General features: G+C 37.5%; 1 protein-coding gene across 2 annotated transcripts in view; it reads left to right on the top strand.

Moving 5' to 3' along the window:
• Window positions 1-20,033, top strand: part of LOC103697654 (importin beta-like SAD2) — a 53,179-nt gene extending 33,146 nt beyond the window's left edge. For both annotated transcript variants that reach the window (XM_088709695.2, XM_039116547.3), the window contains 7 exons: window positions 7,724-7,827; window positions 8,784-8,963; window positions 9,683-9,822; window positions 9,919-10,058; window positions 10,555-10,712; window positions 18,922-19,042; window positions 19,155-20,033. In XM_088709695.2, coding sequence (XP_088565821.1) covers window positions 7,724-7,827; window positions 8,784-8,963; window positions 9,683-9,822; window positions 9,919-10,058; window positions 10,555-10,712; window positions 18,922-19,042; window positions 19,155-19,306 — 995 coding nt within the window. In that variant the 3' untranslated portion in view covers window positions 19,307-20,033. The remainder of the gene's footprint in view (window positions 1-7,723; window positions 7,828-8,783; window positions 8,964-9,682; window positions 9,823-9,918; window positions 10,059-10,554; window positions 10,713-18,921; window positions 19,043-19,154) is intronic.
• Window positions 20,034-20,169: the final 136 nt, after the last annotated feature.

Below are 20,169 nucleotides of genomic sequence, written 5' to 3' on the forward strand. Positions count from 1 at the left end.
TAACTTTGGCACGCACCTAAAAATCATGCTACATTCGTGCCAAATGAGGGAAAAACACTAAAGTATGATCTGATTTGATGATCAGTGAAAAGAAACTCTATTTTAACCACAATCTAATCATCAAAATAAATGAATCTAGTGGAAACTACCACTAGGATGGATCAATCACTCCTAATCCCCTCCTAAGCACACTAAACCTCTCTTCACTTAGGGGTTTTGTAAAAATATCTGCTAATTGATCATCAGCACAAACAAATTGGAGTGTCACATCACCATTCAATACATGATCTCTTATGAAGTGATGTCTTATCTCAATGTGTTTAGTTCTTGAATGCTGAATTGGATTTTTAGTTAGATTAATGGCACTTGGAATTTTATCTTGTTTAATGCCATAATCTTCTAGTTGTTGTTTAATCCACAAGATTTGAGCACAACAACTCCCGGCTGCAACATATTCAACTTCAGCAGTAGACAATGCAACCGAGTTTTGTTTCTTGCTAAACCATGAGATAAGGTTTTCTCCTAGAAATTGACAAGACCCGCTGGTACTTTTTCTATCAAGCTTACATCCAGCGAAGTCTGAATCTGTGTATCCTATTAAGTTTAGGCTAGATTCTTTAGAGTACCATAATCCTATATTCTTAGTTCCTATTAAGTATTTAAAAATTCTCTTAACTGCAACTAGATGTGATTCTTTAGGATTAGCCTGATATCTAGCACACATGCAAACGCTAAACATAATATCAGGTCTACTTGCAGTAAGATACAATAAGGATCCTATCATACCTCTATACAGTTTCTGATCTACAGATTTACCTGATTCATCTTGGTCTAATTTGCATGATGAGCTCATGGGGGTGCTGATTGACTTGTTTTCCTCCATATCAAACTTCTTGAGCATCTCCTTGATATATTTGGCTTGATTGATGAAGATGCCTCCTTCAGACTGTTTGATTTGAAGCCCGAGGAAGTAGTTCAGCTCTTCCATCATGCTCATCTCAAATTCACTCTGCATTAAATCAGCAAATTCTTCGCAGAGGCGATTGTTAGTAGCACCGAAAATGATATCATCAACATAAATCTGTACTAATAACATATCTTTGTTTTGCTTTTTCAGAAACAGTGTTGTATCTACATTTCTCCAAGAGAATTTATGTTCTAATAGGAATTTGCTAAGCCTCTCATACCATGCTCTAGGTGCTTGTTTTAAACCATAAAGTGCTTTGTTCAGTTTATATACACGATTAGGGTATTGATGATTTTCAAAACCAGGAGGTTGTTCTACATATACCTCCTCATTAATATACCCATTTAAAAATGCACTTTTTACATTCATTTGAAATAGTTTGAAGTCCTTAGAGCATGCATACGCTAATAATAATCTAATGGCCTCAAGTCTAGCTACTGGAGCAAAGGTTTCATCAAAATCTATACCTTCTTCTTGATTATAACCCTTTGCTACTAGTCTAGCCTTATTCCTTATAACAATTCCATTTTCATCAAGTTTATTTTTATAAATCCATTTAGTACCTATAATTGGATATTCAGAAAGTCTCTCTACTAGATTCCATACCTTATTTCTAGTAAATTGGTTTAATTCTTCTTGCATTGCATTTATCCAATTTACATCATTTTCGGCTTCTTCTCTATGTTTGGGCTCAAAGTGTGAGACAAAAGCTAGATGGTTATTTAAATTTCTAAGGGATGCTCTAGTCCTAACCGGTTGAGATGGATCATCTAGAATTAGTTCCTTAGGATGCCCGTGAGCATACCTCCAAGCTTTAGTTAGCCCATGATCCACAATAGCCTCTTGGCTTGATGATGCTCCTTCACTCAACTTTTGATTATCATCTTGTAATGCCATTTCATCTATCTTTTCTTCAAGAATTTCAACATCATCATCAAAATTAACTTTCTTACTAGAGGAAAAATCACTAGAGTCATCAAATACAACATGTATAGATTCTTCTATAACTAACGTTCTTTTATTAAAGACTCTATAGGCTTTACTAGTTGTAGAGTAACCTAAGAATATTCCCTCATCAGATTTAGAGTCAAATTTACCTAGATTATCTTTTCCATTATTATGAACAAAACACCTACATCCAAAAACATGAAAGTAATTGACTTTTGGTTTTCTGTTTTTCCAAAGTTCATAAGGTGTTTTCTTTATGATGGGTCTCAATAGAACTCTATTTAATATATGACAAGAGGTATTAATGGCTTCTCCCCAAAAGTACTTAGGGAGGTTACTTTCACATAACATAGTTCTAGCCATTTCCTCTAGAGTTCTATTTTTCCTCTCCACAACTCCATTTTGTTGTGGTGTCCTAGGTGTAGAAAAATTATGGGTTATCCCCTTTTTACTACAAAACTCATCAAATGACAGATTTTCGAATTCGGTACCATGGTCACTTCTAATAGCTATTACAGAGGTATCTCTAGCATTGGTTACTTCTTTATGAAATTTCTTAAAAACAGAAAATGCTTGATCCTTATGTGCTAGGAACATGACCCATGTGTACCTAGAATAATCATCTACAATAACTAGACCATATTTATTTCCACCTAGGCTTGTTGTTCTAGTTGGTCCGAATAGGTCCATGTGTAATAATTCTAGAGGCCTAGAGGTAGAGACACATTTTATGGATTTAAATGAGTTCCTAGATTGTTTGCCAAATTGACATGCTTCACATATTTTGTTCTTTTCAAATTTTAATTTTGGCAAACCTATCACGGAATCTCTTTTAACTAGTTTAGTTATTGTGTCCATGCTTGCATGACCTAACTTGCGGTGCCATAACCAACTAGCATCATTATCTTTAGTTTCATTAACAACTAAACATTGGTTATGTTTTGCAAGATCTTCAAGGTCTACAACATATACATTTCCACGTCTAATTCCTTTAAAAACTAAACTATTGTCATTAGGGTTTGTTATAATGCATAGTGATGGTTTAAACATAACATCATACCCTTTATCACATAGTTGACTAATGCTTAATAAGTTATGCTTTAGACCATCAACATATCTAACATTATCAATAAAAGTAGAAGGGGTGATTTGAACTTTACCAATACCAATGATGTGACCTTGGTTGTTGTCTCCAAAAGTCACAGCACCTCCCTTCTTAGCTTCAAGGGTGAAAAATTGATCCTTGTCACCCGTCATGTGCCTTGAGCAGCCACTATCCAAATACCAGCAGTTTTTGTTGACCTTGGCTGCAAGACACTCCTACACAAGCAGATTATATAATTTTAGGTACCCAAGTTTTCTTGGGTCCTTCATGGTTAGTCATGTTGGTTCCTTTTGGAACCTATACCCTTTTAATTTTCCTTTTTGTTTTACCTTTCCTAAAATTACACACATTTGCTTTATGACCTATAGTTCCACAACAAAAGCAGGTTATTTTCTTAGTTTTACTTTCCCCAGCTTTAATAAAGAAGTTACTAAGAAGTTTTTGTTTATTTCTTGGTTTATACCCTAAACCCGCTTTATTAAATACTGCTCGTTGACTATTGAGTATCATATTTAACTTTTCAGAACTACATATAAATTTTTCAACCAAAGGTTTGTATTTGTTAAGTTCTTTGGTTAGTGTTTGATTTTCTGCCTTTAGATCATTTAGTTCTTTTGTGAGATCCTTGTTTAAGATTTGTTTATGGTTTTTAAGTTCTGAAAGTTCCTTAGTTAGTTTTTCATTATCCTTAGTTAAGGTATTAGTCTTTTGAGTTAAAAGTTGGTTGCTTGTCTTAAGGTCTATATTTTCTTTGGTGATTAAATCCTTATCCTTAACTAATGAATCATACTTACGGATATAAGTTTGGTTAGTTACTTTTAATTCTCTGTTTTTAACATTTATAGCCTTATATTCAATCATTAGTTCATTAAAAGCATCATAAAGCTCATCAAAAGTAAAATCTAAAGGCGATTCGAGCGTTACCTCATTTTCATTGGCCATGAAGCAGAAATTGGCCTTTTCCTCTTGTTCCTCATCCGATGAAGAGGATGATGAGTCCGAGTCGGATAGTGTCGTGACAAGAGCCTTCTTCTTCTTGTACTTGCTCCTCTTCTTCAGTAAAGGGCACTCAGCTCTTATGTGACCCGACTTCTTGCATTCGTAACACCCAATCCCCTCATTTTCCCTTTCCTTACCTTTGTCCTTGCGGTAGGAATTTGAGGGGCCTCTCCTTTGATGATAGGACTTCTTGTGGTTGATGAATTTTCTGAATTTGCGCACAAGAAGTGCCTCACCATCATCTTTCTCATGTTCTTCTTCTTCACTGCTGCTACTGCAAGATAAGTCCTTGTTAGATGAAGTAGATTTTAGAGCTATTACCTTTTTCTTATGGGAGGACTCTTCCTCGTTGTGTTGTTTCATGGTTAGCTCGTGCGTCATTAGGGATCCAAGAAGCTCCTCAAGTGGTAACTTGTTCAAGTCCTTGGCTTCTTGGATTGCCGTCACTTTAGCTTCCCATGACCTTGGTAGACACCGAAGGATTTTCCTGACAAGCTCACTGTTAGTATAGTTCTTGCCAAGGCTTTTTAGGCCATTGACAATATCAGTAAACCTAGTGAACATGCATGTGATTGTTTCATTAGAATCCATTTTAAATAGTTCATATTTATGAACCAAAATATTTATTTTGGATTCTTTGACTTGATTCGTGCCCTCATGGGTCACTTCAAGTCTGTCCCAAATCTCTTTTGCAGAATTGCAAGTTGAGACCCTATTGAATTCATTTCTATCTAAGGCACAATAAAGCACATTCATAGCTTTAGAATTTAGTTGTGCCTTTCTCATGTCATGTTCATCCCAATCCTTTTCTAGTTTGGGTACCGTGACACCTTCTACATATATGGATGGGATGTATGGGCCATTTACTATAATGGTCCACATCTCATAGTCTTGGGCTTGGATGAATATTCTCATCCTAGCCTTCCAATATGAGTAGTCGGATCCATTAAAGAATGGGGGTCTTTGGGTGGACTGACCCTCAATGTGAGAAGATCCAAATGGAGTTGTCATTTCGATCTTTTACTCTTGGGTGGAAGAGTTTAGGCTCTGATACCACTTGTTGCCCAGATAGACAACCCAAGAGGGGGGGTGAATTGGGTTTTAAAATAATTTAGCTATTTAAAACGTTGTGAATGACTAATTAAAACTATTGCAAGTTGTTTAATTAATTGCTATGTGCTGTGAGTGATATGAGAGGAAGAAGAAGAGAGACAATCAATCACAAACACCAAGTTTTATAGTGGTTCGGAGCTAACCCTTGCTCCTACGTCCACTCCCCAAGTCTCACTTGGGAATTTACTATAACCCCCTTGGATTACAGCCGGTTGTTTTCCAAGCTCACAACCAAACTTGTTGTTTTACGAGCTCACAACGAACTCGGTCGGTTTTTTCAGGCTCACCGACTAGAACCACCCCGATTGTTTTTCCGGGATCACAATCGAACCCTTACACACGTTGGTTTTACACTCGGCTCACCAACCAACCTCAATACCCTTGATTCAATCCCCCGATTGAACCAAGCAGATACAAGTTGTAAATAAAATAGACAAACAGAAAACTAAGCTTCTCAAAAGCAGATGGAAAACAATATAATCTGAAAAGAGTTTAGAAGCCCTCAAACGCTTTTAAGTTGGAGAAGAGGAATGGCTTCTTAAACTTCGGGTCTCCTCTTGAATGTGTAGTCGACTTGAATGCAGGAGGAGGATTCTTTAATTGCTGGGAAGATGTAGGTGGATGCAGTTAATGCAGCTCTTCCCTCTTTTTTCGTTGAAGAACAGGTTGCAGAGATTGAATGCTTGAATACTTGGAGTGGAATGGTTGTTCTCTACTTTGCTACAGTCTTCTGTGGCTATTTAAACCAACTCCCACGGAAACTAGCCGTTAGACACCTTTTTCTGCCCGTTCTGCACACTCTGCACAGCCTGACAATGTGTCCGTTGGTGGGTTGGAGTCGACTCGCGCGATTAGGAGTCGACTCGTCTGTAGCGGGAGTCGACTCATACTTTTCCGGAGTCGACTCGGCAACTGTTCCAGATTTGAATTAAAGTTGCCTTCGCGACTGGGAGTCGACTCGTCTTGACCCAGAGTCGACTCGCCAACTTCTGGAGCTGACTTGGCTTTCTCGGAGTCGGCTCATCCCATGGAGTCCGTGGATTTATTTTTGAATTTGGTCCACTCGAGTCGACTCGTCAATCCTGGGAGTCGACTCGGCGCTCAGAGCCCGAACTCCCTATCTTCTGTCTTTTTGGCTCGTCCAGTCTTGGAGTCGACTCGAACTTCCTCGGAGTCGACTCGGCTCTCAGTTTCCGAAACTTGGTCTTCTGCCTTTTTGATGTGAAGCTGCCTTGGAGTCGACTCTAGCTGTCTGGGAGTCGACTCGAATCTCAGAGGCAGTAACTTGGTCTTCTGTCTTCTTTGTGGTCGCGGAGTCTCGGAGTCGACTCGCGTATTGCGGGAGTCGACTCGAATCTCAGAGTCCGAAAAATGCTTTCTGTCTTTTTCCTTGTGTTCCTCTGAGAGTCGACTCTCACTTTCTTTGGAGTCGACTTGCCAACCATCGGAGTCGACTCGCGTTCCACTGGAGTCGACTCGAATCTCAGACCCGAAAACTGCTCTCTGACTTTTCTGCCTGTGACTCCTTGGAGTCGACTCATACTTCTCCGGAGTCGACTCGGTAAACATTGGAGTCGACTCGCGCACTTCGGGAGTCGACTCGCTGACAGGTTTTGAATTGAAGCTTTCTGTTCGTCTGTCTGTTCTCAGTCGGAGTCGACTCGTACCGATCCGGAGTCGACTCGAGCCCGTGCCAGTGAACTTGATACGCTTGGAGTCGACTCGTGATACTCTGGAGTCGCCTCGAGTCTTAGACTTTGGTTCAAGCTGACTTCTTAACTTATCCAAAATACTATGAACCAAGTCTAGAGACACTTAGAGAAGATTTTCACTGAAAACACTTAATTGAATTCATTAGTAAACAAGAAATATACTCAAATGCTTTGAGCTCATCAAAATCAAATAGGGTTTTAATCAATCACTCCACAATGTGGAAGCCGGTATGGCACCCTAAATAGAAAATTCCTGCTGTTAGGCTTAAAAATAAGTTGCAGGCAGAACCAGAGGTCTGAATAACTGTTTGTCTGATTTTATAAATAATTAGAAGTCCTTATGCTCTTTGGATCCTCATAGAAGGCAAATCTTCAGAGTGGCTGCTTCTTTACTGTTAGAGGAGGAGACACAGGAGGATGAGAAGAAGGAAAGATAGAAGGATAAGGAACAGGAGGTTGGAAATGATCTTTTGTCGCTGACTAGTTATCAGGCTGTATGGACTGTACATTCCATCATTAAGTTGTTTTTACAGATATCTGCATATCCAGATGATGCATTAGTGATTTTGATTGTTGTGTTTATTTCTATTTCTAATGAATACTATTTGGTTATTCTTTGTAATTTTTCTTACTAAAATTTGAGAACCTGCTTGCCTTTAATTTTTTTTTTTTGATTCATGCAGTTCCATCTAATAAAAACCAGATATGTATAAAGTTTACCTGCAGTTATCTGTTTTCTTTCTTTATTTGTTATATTCTTTGTTAATTTGAGTTGTATTCAAAATATCAGATAGCAATATTTTTTACGTTAGTTTTCCAGCATCTCTTTCTTCCATTTTTAATTTTACCTGAAGATCTTACAGCGTTATTTTCATGTAGATATTCTTGTTCCGCTGGACAACTTCATATCCAGGGGTACTGCACATTTTCTTGCCTGCAAAGATCCTGACTACCAGCAAAGCTTATGGAATATACTTTCATCTGTGAGTCATGTTTCTTTCTGTTTTTTTTTAAACTACAGTTTTCCTGGAATTTCTACTGTTCTTCCCCACATAATCATAAATATTAGAAGTCCAATCCTATGAATTTTGTTGTTCAATATGAAATAATGAATTCTGACTGTTGTTGAGATCAGGACCAAGTTATAAATCATGGATAGATTGGATCCCTTGTAGATTGAATCACAGACCAATGAGATTTATTTTCTAATTTCTTCCAAATTTTAAAAATATAATAAAATATGAAAACCGGAAACATGAGTCAATGATTATGTAGATGAATGAAGAATAAAAAGCCACATGTATGGGTATTAATTTCCACCATCATAAACCATATTCAACATGTCTAATGATCCAATCATCTTGTCTAGTTATTGAAGATATTTATATACAACTTATCAATTCAAATATATTTCAGGTAGGATATTTTGGGGAGAATGGAAATCGTATTTTAGCAGATGGCTGTAAATATATGAAAATTTTGACATTTGATTTTAACTTCATAAACTCCAAAACTTCTTTTTCTTTGTTAAAGAATATGAGTCAAAAGCTGTTTAAAGCTTGCTGACTTGATGTGGTTAGGCTTATTAGAGATAAATAATTGATGCTAGAAGCCACATAGTCCACTATATAATATGGACTTCCACAGTATGTAGTATTTAAATGACATGCTCAAGTTGGACGTTATGATCCAACATATTGTGGATCCACAATGCATATCTGGATCTTTTGATCCTAATTGATACTGAGTTGAAGACGATATCCAGATAGTCTATGGTCATTTTTATTTGGATCTGAGGACCCAGTACATGGATACTAACATTCTAGCAACATTGATCCTAATTGCTGTTTATACTTGATCAGGACAAATATTGGTGAAGCAAATATTCTGTTTTTTTATGCAAGTCAGTTAAGAAACCTATATGTTATACATTATGCAGATTATGTCTGACAGAAACATGGAAGACACTGACATTGAGCCTGCACCGAAGCTTATTGAAGTAGTATTCCAAAATTGCAAAGGCCAAGTGGATCAATGGGTGGAGCCATATCTCAGGGTTACAATTGATCGATTGCATCGAACAGAAAAGCCACGCTTGAAGTGTCTGTTAATACAAGTGGTAAGAGCTGAGATACAACTGGTGTTTTTCAGTACCTACTTGTTTCTATAGTCTTACAGACATGCTGATAGCATATAGTCATCTAACTTTTTGGATGCTTTTTATATGTTCCTTATATATATTTGTTTTATGGGGCACATAAAATTTTAGCTTTTGTGTGTCTTAAATCTAGCCAATCATAGATGCAAGCTTTTCCTCTCTCAATTTTTGGTAGCTATGGGTAAACTAAGAAACCAATTCTATTGATGTTTACGAGCTTAGTAGCTAATTTGACGACACACATAGTTGTCATGGGTGCTCAGGTAGGCATCTAGGTGTGGCCTTCTCGGATGTCCTGACATGGGGGCAAATGTCCAACCTTTTGGACACCCACTTGGTGACCAGGCCATGCCTAGGGGCCCCTTTTTGATTGGGTGTATGGTGGCCCACCCAACCTGACATGGGCTGACCTGGAGTCCAAAACATCAGAGAGAGAGAGAGAGAGAGAGAGAGAGAGATCCAGTCCAAAACATTAGAGAGAGAGAGTGAGGGAGAGTTTTGATCACTCTGCAGCAAATTGGAGCTCTATAGTAAAAATCTACTCTGTGGGCTCCTCTCCTTGATCTACTCGAAAGTTCAACTACTTTACATTCATTAAGTTTGGATTCCCAATTTAGATGTTGTTGGTTATTTTGAGTTTTCTGTGTGTGCTTTATTGTAAAAACTTGTTCATTCTTCAGATTGCAGATGCTCTTTATTACAATGCTTCCTTGACACTTGGGACTTTACATAAGCTTGGGGTTGCAACAGAAGTCTTCAGTCTCTGGTTCCAGATGCTACAACAAGTTAAAAAAAGCGGTTTACTTGCAAATTTTAAGAGGTAAAATTGTTGTGTTTCTTTTCCTATGTTCTTTTCTTATATTACTTTTGCAAAGTTTTGCCTTCCTGGTGGCATCAATGTCCTCTTGTAATGCAGAGAATATGATAAAAAAGTTTGCTGCCTGGGATTGACTTCGCTTCTTGGCCTCCCTGCGGACCAATTACCAGGGGAAGCTTTGGAACGTGTATTCAAAGCAACACTTGAACTGCTTGCCTCTTACAAGAATCAAGTTGCAGGTGTGACATCTTATTTCCCTTTTGTGCTATTGCTTTGTATTGTTTCTGTAATGCCTTTTTTCTTAATTGTTTAATCCCTCAGGTTGGTTGCTGAGATGGTCTCTGCTTTTGATTGTTTCAAAATGCTGTGATCTTTTAGTTTTCTGAGAAGCATCTTGTTATGCATAGTCCTGTATTCACTTGGCCACACTCTTTAATCGTACCAGCTCCACCTGTGATGTCTCAAAACTTTTTTCCTTATTTGGGTCATTTGTTGCATATAGGCCCTGCTCTGTTGATTCATTTCTAAATAACTATTTAACTGATTGCTTCTATTTAGCATCATTCTTTGAACTCGTCTATCATGTTATTGTGTTGTATATTAAACTCTCCATGTTATGCTTGTATTCCCATTTTCATCATTTATCTTGCTTTGCTTACCCTTCTTTTGCTCCTTCTGGCCATTGTGAAACTAAATGATCTCTGATTACTCCTTTTATTGGGTTTCCATGGGAAGAGAGTAACAAGCAAAGTAATGTTGATAATGATGATATGGATGGCCTTGAAGCTGATGAGGAAGATGAGGAAGAAGATGAATCTGACAAGGAAATGGGAGTCGATGCTGAGGATGGAGATGAAGCAGACAGCCTCAAGCTCCAAAAGCTAGCTGCAGAGGTTAGTAGTATAAGCATCAAGTTCTTTCAATAGCCCTCCTGAATGGTCATACTGTCAGTCTACCATCAGGTGTCTTCCCGCACTAGAAAGAATATTGAGGTTTTTGTTAGTTTCAGAGCTTTGTTTTGATGTTATCTAAGAAGAATCTCTTTAAACCAAGCATTAACTTTTTAGTCTCAATTTTAGTTTTAAACTTCTGGTTTATTAGCAAAAAATTCCAGGTTAAATTGCTTTTATCATATTCAAGTTTTGATTCCTCTCAGATATTTTATCTTAGTTCTTAACATCTTGAAAATAAACTTTTTTTGTTTCTCATATATTTTTTCAATGGATTATGAGAATTAAGTGGATTTCTTGTTGCTGAATCTCTTAATTATATCTATTCATATATATATACATAGACACATACTTGCAACTTCACCTTGTAATTTTTGGTTCTTAACATCTTTTGTCCAACTTATATTCTAATATTTATTTAGAAACCTGATGCTTGCAGAGCACTCTGTGAACCAATTAACCGATATTTTTTAACCCCATCCATATTAGGTTGTTCTCATGGATCAAAGTATGATTTACGTAAGCTTGAGAGTGTTTCATTGATGGCTATTTACCAAACATTAACACAAAATGATTAATATATTAATAGGCTTGGGGACTTATTGCTTATGCAATCTAAGTCCATTAAATTGAGGATTAACGGTCGGTGCCTTACACTTGGTATAAATCAGTCTCATATATGGTTTACTCAGATGAATGTGTAAATCATGTGTAAGTGGACACTTTCCTTGATTTATTTACTACTTGGAAATAACATATTTGAACGAAAGGCACTATATTTTTAGTAATGTAAAGAAGTAAATACATACAAGCACTGAGCATGTACAGTCCAACAATGAAGGAACCAGAATCAAGTATGTCATGTTTAATGCCTGGCTCGCTGGCTAGGTACTGTAAGAAATTCAAATCAATGCAATATGATATTTAGTTAAAATCAAGGTTCTCGGTACTGGACCCCGTACCGGTGCCACACTAGCATAGTATTGCTACGATACTGTACGGAGTTTTTTTGGCGTACCGAGTGTTGGTACGCCATCTATACTGGGTATCGGTACCGATTGGTAAGGTACGGCATGCTCCGTACCGCTCGATATAGGTTGGTACGACGTATCTTAGTTAAAATGATTTTCAAACTGAAATTTCTGTATTAGTATCTCTTTGTCAGCTTGGACATAAAGTTTCATGATTTTGATGTTATATCTTTTTCTTCTTCGCTGTTAACATTTCTTAATTAGGTACATGAAACCGTTGGCTTGATTTGATGATGTATGAAAAATGAAGCTCAACTTCTAGCAGTATTAATGCCACCATTTGGACTTTCTTTTGGAACTCTGAAACTTAGTAGCAAGAATCTTCTACCTAGTTAATGCAACTGCTTTGAAATCTTCATTAAATCTCGAACGTGCAACCGCTTCTTTAGCGCTTATTCATTATAAGTATTTCTAAATTATCTGCTTCCTTGCACTAGCACTCGAACTTACTCCTGTACCCACTATAAGCTAATTTCCAACTTTGGTTAAACTAATCTAAATTTAGTGGTTGTTTCAAAGTTTTGATTACTTGCAAAGTCAGATTTAGTGGATATATGGGATGTTTATGCTTCTTTCCCATTTCTTCATTTCTTTGAATGTCAAGAAGCATTCTCTATAGATTAGACTAAGATTGCAAATTTAAGAAGACATGAAGACATGGTCGGTTGGTCGAACCTAACCGGCTGGTTCGGACCATACCGAGTCGACCCAGTGGGGGACTCGGTTGGTTCAGCTATTAAAATTGGGACTGGTCTCGAGCCGGCCGGAGTTGGTCTTGAACTGGCTGGAACCGGTCTTGAACCAGCCAAAAAGGGCTGGAACCGGACTGAAACCAGGCAGGTTCTGGCTGGTTCGGAATCGGTCCCCTCCCCTTTTCATTTTTTTGTTATAAGATGTCAGATCTCCCCCAATGTTTATTTTCTTCTCTAAACATCTCTCCCTTCCCTCCACGGCGAAAATCACACTGATTCAGCACGATTGAAGGAAGATCCAAGCCACTCCTCTATCTCATTCCCTCAATTTTTTTGGGCCCCAAAAAATTGTTCAAAATTTGTTGATTTTGTCTTGATTTTATGATATATTGTAGATCTATGGATGATCTACCCGATGGCATAAAAAATTTTTAATTTTTGGATTATATGTACTTTTTAAAAATTAAAATATATTTTTGGATAAAAAATAAAAATATATAAAAAAATGTAAAATTAGAAGCGTATTTAGGAGCATTCAAGCTACTTTCCAACAAAATGCACATAGTGGCTTAGGCCTAAATTTGAAAAAATTAAAAAATAAGTAGTCTTTGATGTATGCTCACGGGCCTAAAAAAATATATTTAACATCTATTGTTGGGTTCTACATGGATCTGAGATGAAATTATTTTTTAAAAATATTTGTGCTTAAAAATTATTTTTTAATTTAAAAATAATTAAAAATATATAATTAATACCAAAAATTATAAAAAATTAGTAGTGCGTAGTACAATTTTAGAAGTATTTTTTGAAGTAAGAAACATATTTTTCTGAATTTATGATATTTCAACATATATTTAATTTAAAAATTATTAAAAATACATAAATAAATCAAAAACAAAAAATTGGTATTATGTATTAGATAAATTAGATGTATTTTTTGAGGTAAATTTTTTTTTCATCGTAACAAAATTTTGCTATTGTTAAATAATTGATAAATTGACGTACTAGATAAATCTGTAGGAATGGAACCATCAAAGAAAAAGGAGCCAGAGAGTGACATTGATTGGAATTATGGATAAATATTATCGGGCCGCCACCATTGGAAGTGCAACTAGTGTAACACAGTTCAAAAGAACAGGAATAATTAGGTTGAAGCAGCACTTAGCTGACGGTTATCCTGGCGTATTTATGTGCTGGAAATGCTGATAGGAGGTTCGACAATGATGAAGGTAGAGCCATCTTTCTATCACTCCAGAAAGTAAGAAGATATGACGAGGAGGCATAGATTCAGGCTACCATGCAGACAAGCCTGGATGATCAGTTGCAGTGGGATGAGGTGACCAAGCATAGGGCTCGATTTGGGCCCTTATATTATATGTTGGGCTTCGATTCTTTGAGCAGCAGGGTAGATCTAGAGTTTAGAAAAATATCAGTCAAGGAGTTTGATGTTAAGGAGGCCATCAGTAGAGGCGATGACCATATTGCATATATGCTGGAGATTTTGGTAGCAAAATCATCCAGAGAGATTCCGCCAGGAGCCTACCATCTGTGATTTAGATCCACATGGGATTCGAAGCATTATAGGGTTGACACAATGCTGAAGAAGGATAAGAAGGATACGTGGCGAGCTATTGGATTTGGATTCCACTTCAGCCACATCCCAGCGAATGTGGTAGCAATACATACTATAGATTTGCCATTTTCTTCATACAGGATGTCGGTTCTGCCGTAGATCCTCTAAGACCGAAGAACATCTACGATGAGCTTCTTGACAATAATGAGGAGCTAGAGAAGTAGATTGCCTCATATAAGAGCAAGTGACTCATATATAAACTGACGGTGATGTGTGATGGTTGGATTGGTTCTACTAGATAGAGCATTATCAACTTTTTGACATATTGTGATACAAAGACTTTCTTCAATAAAGTCGGTTGATGCTTTCGATCAGGTGCATGATGCTATGTACATCCTTAGATTGATGGAGGTGATTGATTAGATAAGAGAGAAGAATATCAGGCAGGTCACCCCTGATAATGGGCTACAATATAAGTCCGTCGGAGATTTTGATGGAGCGGTGGCCACATTTTCTGGATCCAATATGCTGCATATTGTATCGATCTCATATTAATGGACATTATGAAGATTCATAGGGTGCAGCAGACAGTGGAGGCAGCCCAAACCATCACCATATATATTTATAATCATATATGTTTTTTTATTGATGAGGAGGTATGTAGGGGGAGAGATCTTGATACCAGGAGTTATGGTTTGCTACCAACTATGTTGCACTTGGTAGTCTTCTTGAGAGAAAAGCAATCTTACGTCAGATGTTTATCAGTTCCAAGTGGTAAAAAGGTAGATTTTCAAGCGCCGACACTGAAGGGAGCACTATCGAGGACTTGGTGACGAGACAAACATTCTGGCAGCGGGTCGAGAAGATAGTGATGGTATCAGACCATTGCATGAAGTGCTTTGGGCCTTAGACAATGAGAGGTGCCCCTAGATGGGCTTCTTGTATCATATGATGAAGAGGGCAAAAATTCAGATCAAGAAGGCAGATCCGATGTATGTCCACAAGTACATCGACATCATTGAGCAGTGGTGGGACTATCAGATAGGTAGGAACTTACAACTAGCAGGTAAGCAAGAATATTGAAAATTAGACTGCTCTTATACTTATACAATTTTACTAAGACAATAACGAACTTTATTTGCAGCATACTACCTAAACCCAAGGTTTCAGTACACCGTAGTTGGAATCGATATAGATGAACTTCTGGCCGCTCTACGTGATGTGATTTATAAGATGGAGCCTGATATAGAAGTCGCGGTTCTATGTTTAGAAGAGGCAAGTTAACTTAAGTAATATGTGTAAGTTAACTAGTATCTTTAATTATTAACATATTACAATACAGTTTTTTTTACAAATTAAATATTTAGAGAGAGCACTGACAGCTTTGGAGTCTCGGCTGCTATCATAAGAAAAGTATTAATCTAAGTATATTACACATCAGGAGGATATTTACTTGGCGTTAGATGGTTACTAATTTATACTATCTTATATGTACTTTTTTTAATATTTTTGCATTTGAATGGTGGATTCATTTTGGTCTGTCCGCAAAAAATCTTAAGCGGCTAGATATCCAGATCCTCTTCCAGATGGTCTCGTCGAGTGACTAAGCGCAACTGATCTACCTTCGCCTTCATCCACAACAAGTAGAAGAATCGTTTGACATATAAGTGCCTCAACGATCTTGTATATATGTTCACTATAATCTGAGGTTGAGGCTGAAGTGCATTCAGGAGGAAGTGGAGCTAAAGTACACAGATCCGATTTATAATACTTTTATTGATGAGGATGATTCTATGATTGGATGGCTTGTGGGCCAACAGTAGGAGCCGGAGCTTGATGAGCGAGGATTGCCTCCACGATCGGCCACTTTTGTGGCATGCGAGGTTAGGGTTGATGCAGGGCAATGAGCAGATCGCAATATTCATGCATCTTTCCAACGAATCAGCTACAACCACGGGGTCACTAGAGAGCCGGTCATCACATGACTCCTTGTCCGAGATATTTTCTCGGAGATATGATCGGAAGATATTTAGATGAGGCCACTATGTTACTTGATAGACTCAGATAGGAGGACGACATCCATCCTCTCAACATAGCCAGGCAGAGAGGCACGAAGAGTAAGTAGGTAGAGAGAGGCACGAAGGATAAACATGCAACGAGGGGCACGAAGGGTAAGTAGGTAACTGCTCAACAAACCAAAAAAAATAAAAGACACCTGCAGTTCTGGAGAGTGTGGAAGAGCCAGTTCACTCAGATTCAGAGACAAAGCTGGCAGTTCTGGTAGTCACGGATATGCTGGCCAAACAGGGAGTAGAGGATATGAGACTAGTTTATGAGATAGCTGCAGGATGGTTTTTGATTCATCGGTGAGTCGTTGTTTATGAATGCTACACAGGATAAGGATCACGGTGCATAATTTAGTAGAGCTCGTGAGAATACGATTGCATATAGGAGATAGGCTCTTCGAGGTCATTCAGGACACAGTGCAATGATCTTGCACATGGAGTAGGGTGTATAGACGCGTCATGTTCCGAGTTGTATGGTGGATCCTATTACTTGCAGCCACAAGCAGCCTATGACCTATGTGGATACAGATATAGATATGGTCGTCTAAGGTATCTTTCGATGGCTACTATCCTACGCAGCTCGAAGTATCTTATGGATCGAATTTTGCTGCTGGCTTATTTGGATGGATCCCTTCACAGATATTTTATCAACCAGAGGACATCTCTCAGAGCCAATGCTTCAGCGAGAGATCCGAGAGTGCTTATAACTCATAGCACATTCTTTATGGATGAATGTACAAGACTACGACGCCGTTTGGTTAGAAGGATGGGCTGATGTGCCTTCTGATTATACTAATAATTCGGATATCTACGAGAGGCAATGCCACTCAACGAGATTTTAGATATCAGTATGCATATTCTACTTTAAATATATGTAATTGATTGTTTTATTTTATATTTTATTACCTCACTAGTTGATTTTAAAATATTTTGTTGCTTCTTATAGCATGCAACATTTCACCAACCATTTTATATTTTGTATCACTTTAAAATAACAAGATATATTGTTTAGGTTAAACCAGAATCACATAAACATTAAAAAAAATAAAAAAACATAAAATAAAACTTAAAATCATTAAAAAATTTGAGAAAGATTGATTTACTAATTAATTAATCTTGAAAAACTCAAAAAAAGGCACGTTAGTTCCGAACCGGCATGCCTAAGCGTACCATATGTCGGTACGGTAGCAAAGCGATATGGGTTCCGGTATTGGTTCGGCGGACCATGCGTGAAGAGTTTCCCTATCAGATTCTAAAGAGATTTGAGGAAAAGTAATCTTTTGGTCGTAGATTCGCTATCCTAAAGCTCAAATGTTATAAACAATTTTTCTGAACGTTATTAAGCATTAGATATTGCAATGAAGTTGGGTTATAAGTTAGAACAGCTCAAAAGGCCTCAGGCCAGTGAGGTCCATTTCCAGCACCATGGGAAAAGGATCTTGTGTGTGTGACATTTGCACATGAAGAGTAATGTTTATGAATTACTGTTGGAGGTTGCGATGGCTCCTATTTGGCCATGGTGTTAAGATAGGCATGGTGGGACTGGCAGTTTAGTGTATTGCATTCAATTTTTGTTCTTTACCATGTGGTTTAAAGATCTAGTGGCTAAAACTTCCATTGGAATTTCGTTGGCAGATACTTCTAATAGTAACCTGTTGATTGCCACACAATTTGATCTTCCCATGGCATAACCACTGAAGTTGTCTAAAGACAACAACGGTTACTAATTTACTATGTTATTTACTGTCAAAATTATGTTAAGATTAGAAGTATTTTGGATGCCTATTGTATGTGCACATATTTTTATCAAATAGACTGTGGTCTTGGCGTAGTCCAACAGAACTTTGGGACCTCTGATTTCAATGTGCTCCATTTGTTCGAAACCAGCATATGATTTTCTGTCATTGCTTTGAGTTCCGAAGATAGCTTGGAAAGATAATTGATGATGCCCAACTCAAATTTCTTATTCCGTGAATCCACTCAACTCAAATTTCTTTAGAAAAATTTAGGATAAGTAGAAAAATTGATGAAAGTAGGGTTTGGGTCTCCATTTCTTTTATGAGTTGCATAATCTTTGTTTATACTAGTGATGTCCACCCTTGCACAATATAGATTGGATTCCTCTTCTAGTTAAAATAGGGGACAACTTTCCTGAAATAGACATGACTAGTAAAAATAATCATGAAAAAAGTTAAAATCCTAAAGAAAGTAGATTTGGTTACCAAAAAAAAAAGAAGGTAGATCTCGACTTCATTCTCTCTTACTAATTCTTCTCAAATTTGGAGATGTCCAGTTAAAATTTTTCCCTAAAACGAAATTTTTTCTTTGATTGGCTCGTTGCAAAGTCTAAATGATAGAATTTGGCCTTGATCGCTCGGTGCACCGCCACACTTTTTAGAGGGTGGCGCCATATTATAGAGCTCGAAAAGCTATTTGATTTCAAAAAAAAAAAAGAAAAAAAGAAAAAGCACCTTAGGCATTCTATGGGCAAGTTTTGGTTCGCTCCTAGATCTTGCTCAATACTTTCTATAATAGCTGGTGATCCTCCTAGATCACTCCATTTCGGAGAACATGGCTTTGATATAAGTTAATCTCGTTTATGAGTAATCCACAAAGACATGCTTATGGTTTATTTTCATGCCAGTTAACTTAAGTCATCATTTGAGTATTATGTAAGTTTTGAACTGATCTTATCATTTGAATGTGATACATGTTCTTGGTGATATATTTTCCAATGCAAGTTTTTTCTTCATCATTAAATTTTGTGTATTGTATTCATGACAAAATCAGGCAAGAGCTTTCCAGTCGAATGATGATGATGATCTGGATGATGATTTTACTGATGATGAAGAGCTGCAGTCACCTATTGATGAGGTGGATCCCTTTATTTTCTTTCTGGAAACTGTCCATGGTAAGCATTGCCTTTACAACTCCAAATCAGTTCTTATTTTGGTGTCTATCAGTTTACTTCTTTTGTACATGTTACAGAACAAAAACATCTGACATGTAACAATTATGTTCAGCTATGCAAGGGTCCAATCCAACTAGATTTCAGAACCTGATGCAGACCTTGGACTTCCACTATCAGGCACTTGCCAGTGGCATAGCTCAACATGCTGGACAGAGAAGAGTAGAGATCGAGAAAGAGAAGCTGGAGAGCACAACTACTCAATGATAATAATCTATAATGCTGCTTGGATTTCTCTTGGCATTCTGGTTGTCAATCGATCCCTCAGTAGGGTTAAAACTGAGGTAGGTTGCGGAGTCCGGTGTATTGGTTCGCTCTGTTGTGGAGAACCTACAGAGCCTGTCTTCCCACAGTCTGATTGTCAGGGTTGTTCCATGTCCCTGCAATTTTTGCCTCTCCCATGATAGGAGAAACCGACATTCCAGATTCAAGGTGGGGAATGATCTGTTTATGGTAGTGCCCATGGCAATTCTGTTGTTGGTTGTGACAGCTTCTCTGGTTGAGGTTGTCATGCCTAACAGTGCTAGTTCTTTTCCATCTTTCTGTTCTTTTCCCCTTTTAAAGTATTCAAGCTTTATTTCTTGGGGATGAATTTCCCGTCATCAGCCGATCTGTCAGAGAGTTTTCATGCAAGTGTCTTTGTTTCAAACTGAGGGTTACCGGTACAAAATGTATTCTATCAGGAACTAGTATGACGGCAAATGAGAGGCATCTGAGAGGCTGTCATATAATTTTGTTGCGTCAAAAATGTCTTTTTAGTTTTATAAGTTCGCTTTTCCTCTTGAAAGAAAGTCACTACCCTAGGTTGTATTTCAACAATCTATATTCTTTCCATGGCAGTCATAATTGGAGGTTAGTTGGTTTTGTTGAAGTGGGAGTTTTCACTGTTATCATAGTCATATTTGATTATCTATAAGAAGAGATTTTAAAGGCATGTGTGATTCATTTATACTGACATTGATAGCATAAGAATTACAAGATGGTGCAAAATTGTTTGGTAGATCATGATCAACTAGTGTGCTGGGGCTTTAGATGTTATTTGTAGTGTAATTTTGCTATCTAACTTGTCA

This window comes from Phoenix dactylifera, chromosome 13, assembly GCF_051530095.1.
Source record: "Phoenix dactylifera cultivar Ajwa chromosome 13, Ajwa_hap1_PhDact_Kaust_v1.1, whole genome shotgun sequence".
Taxonomy (NCBI): Eukaryota; Viridiplantae; Streptophyta; class Magnoliopsida; order Arecales; family Arecaceae; genus Phoenix; species Phoenix dactylifera.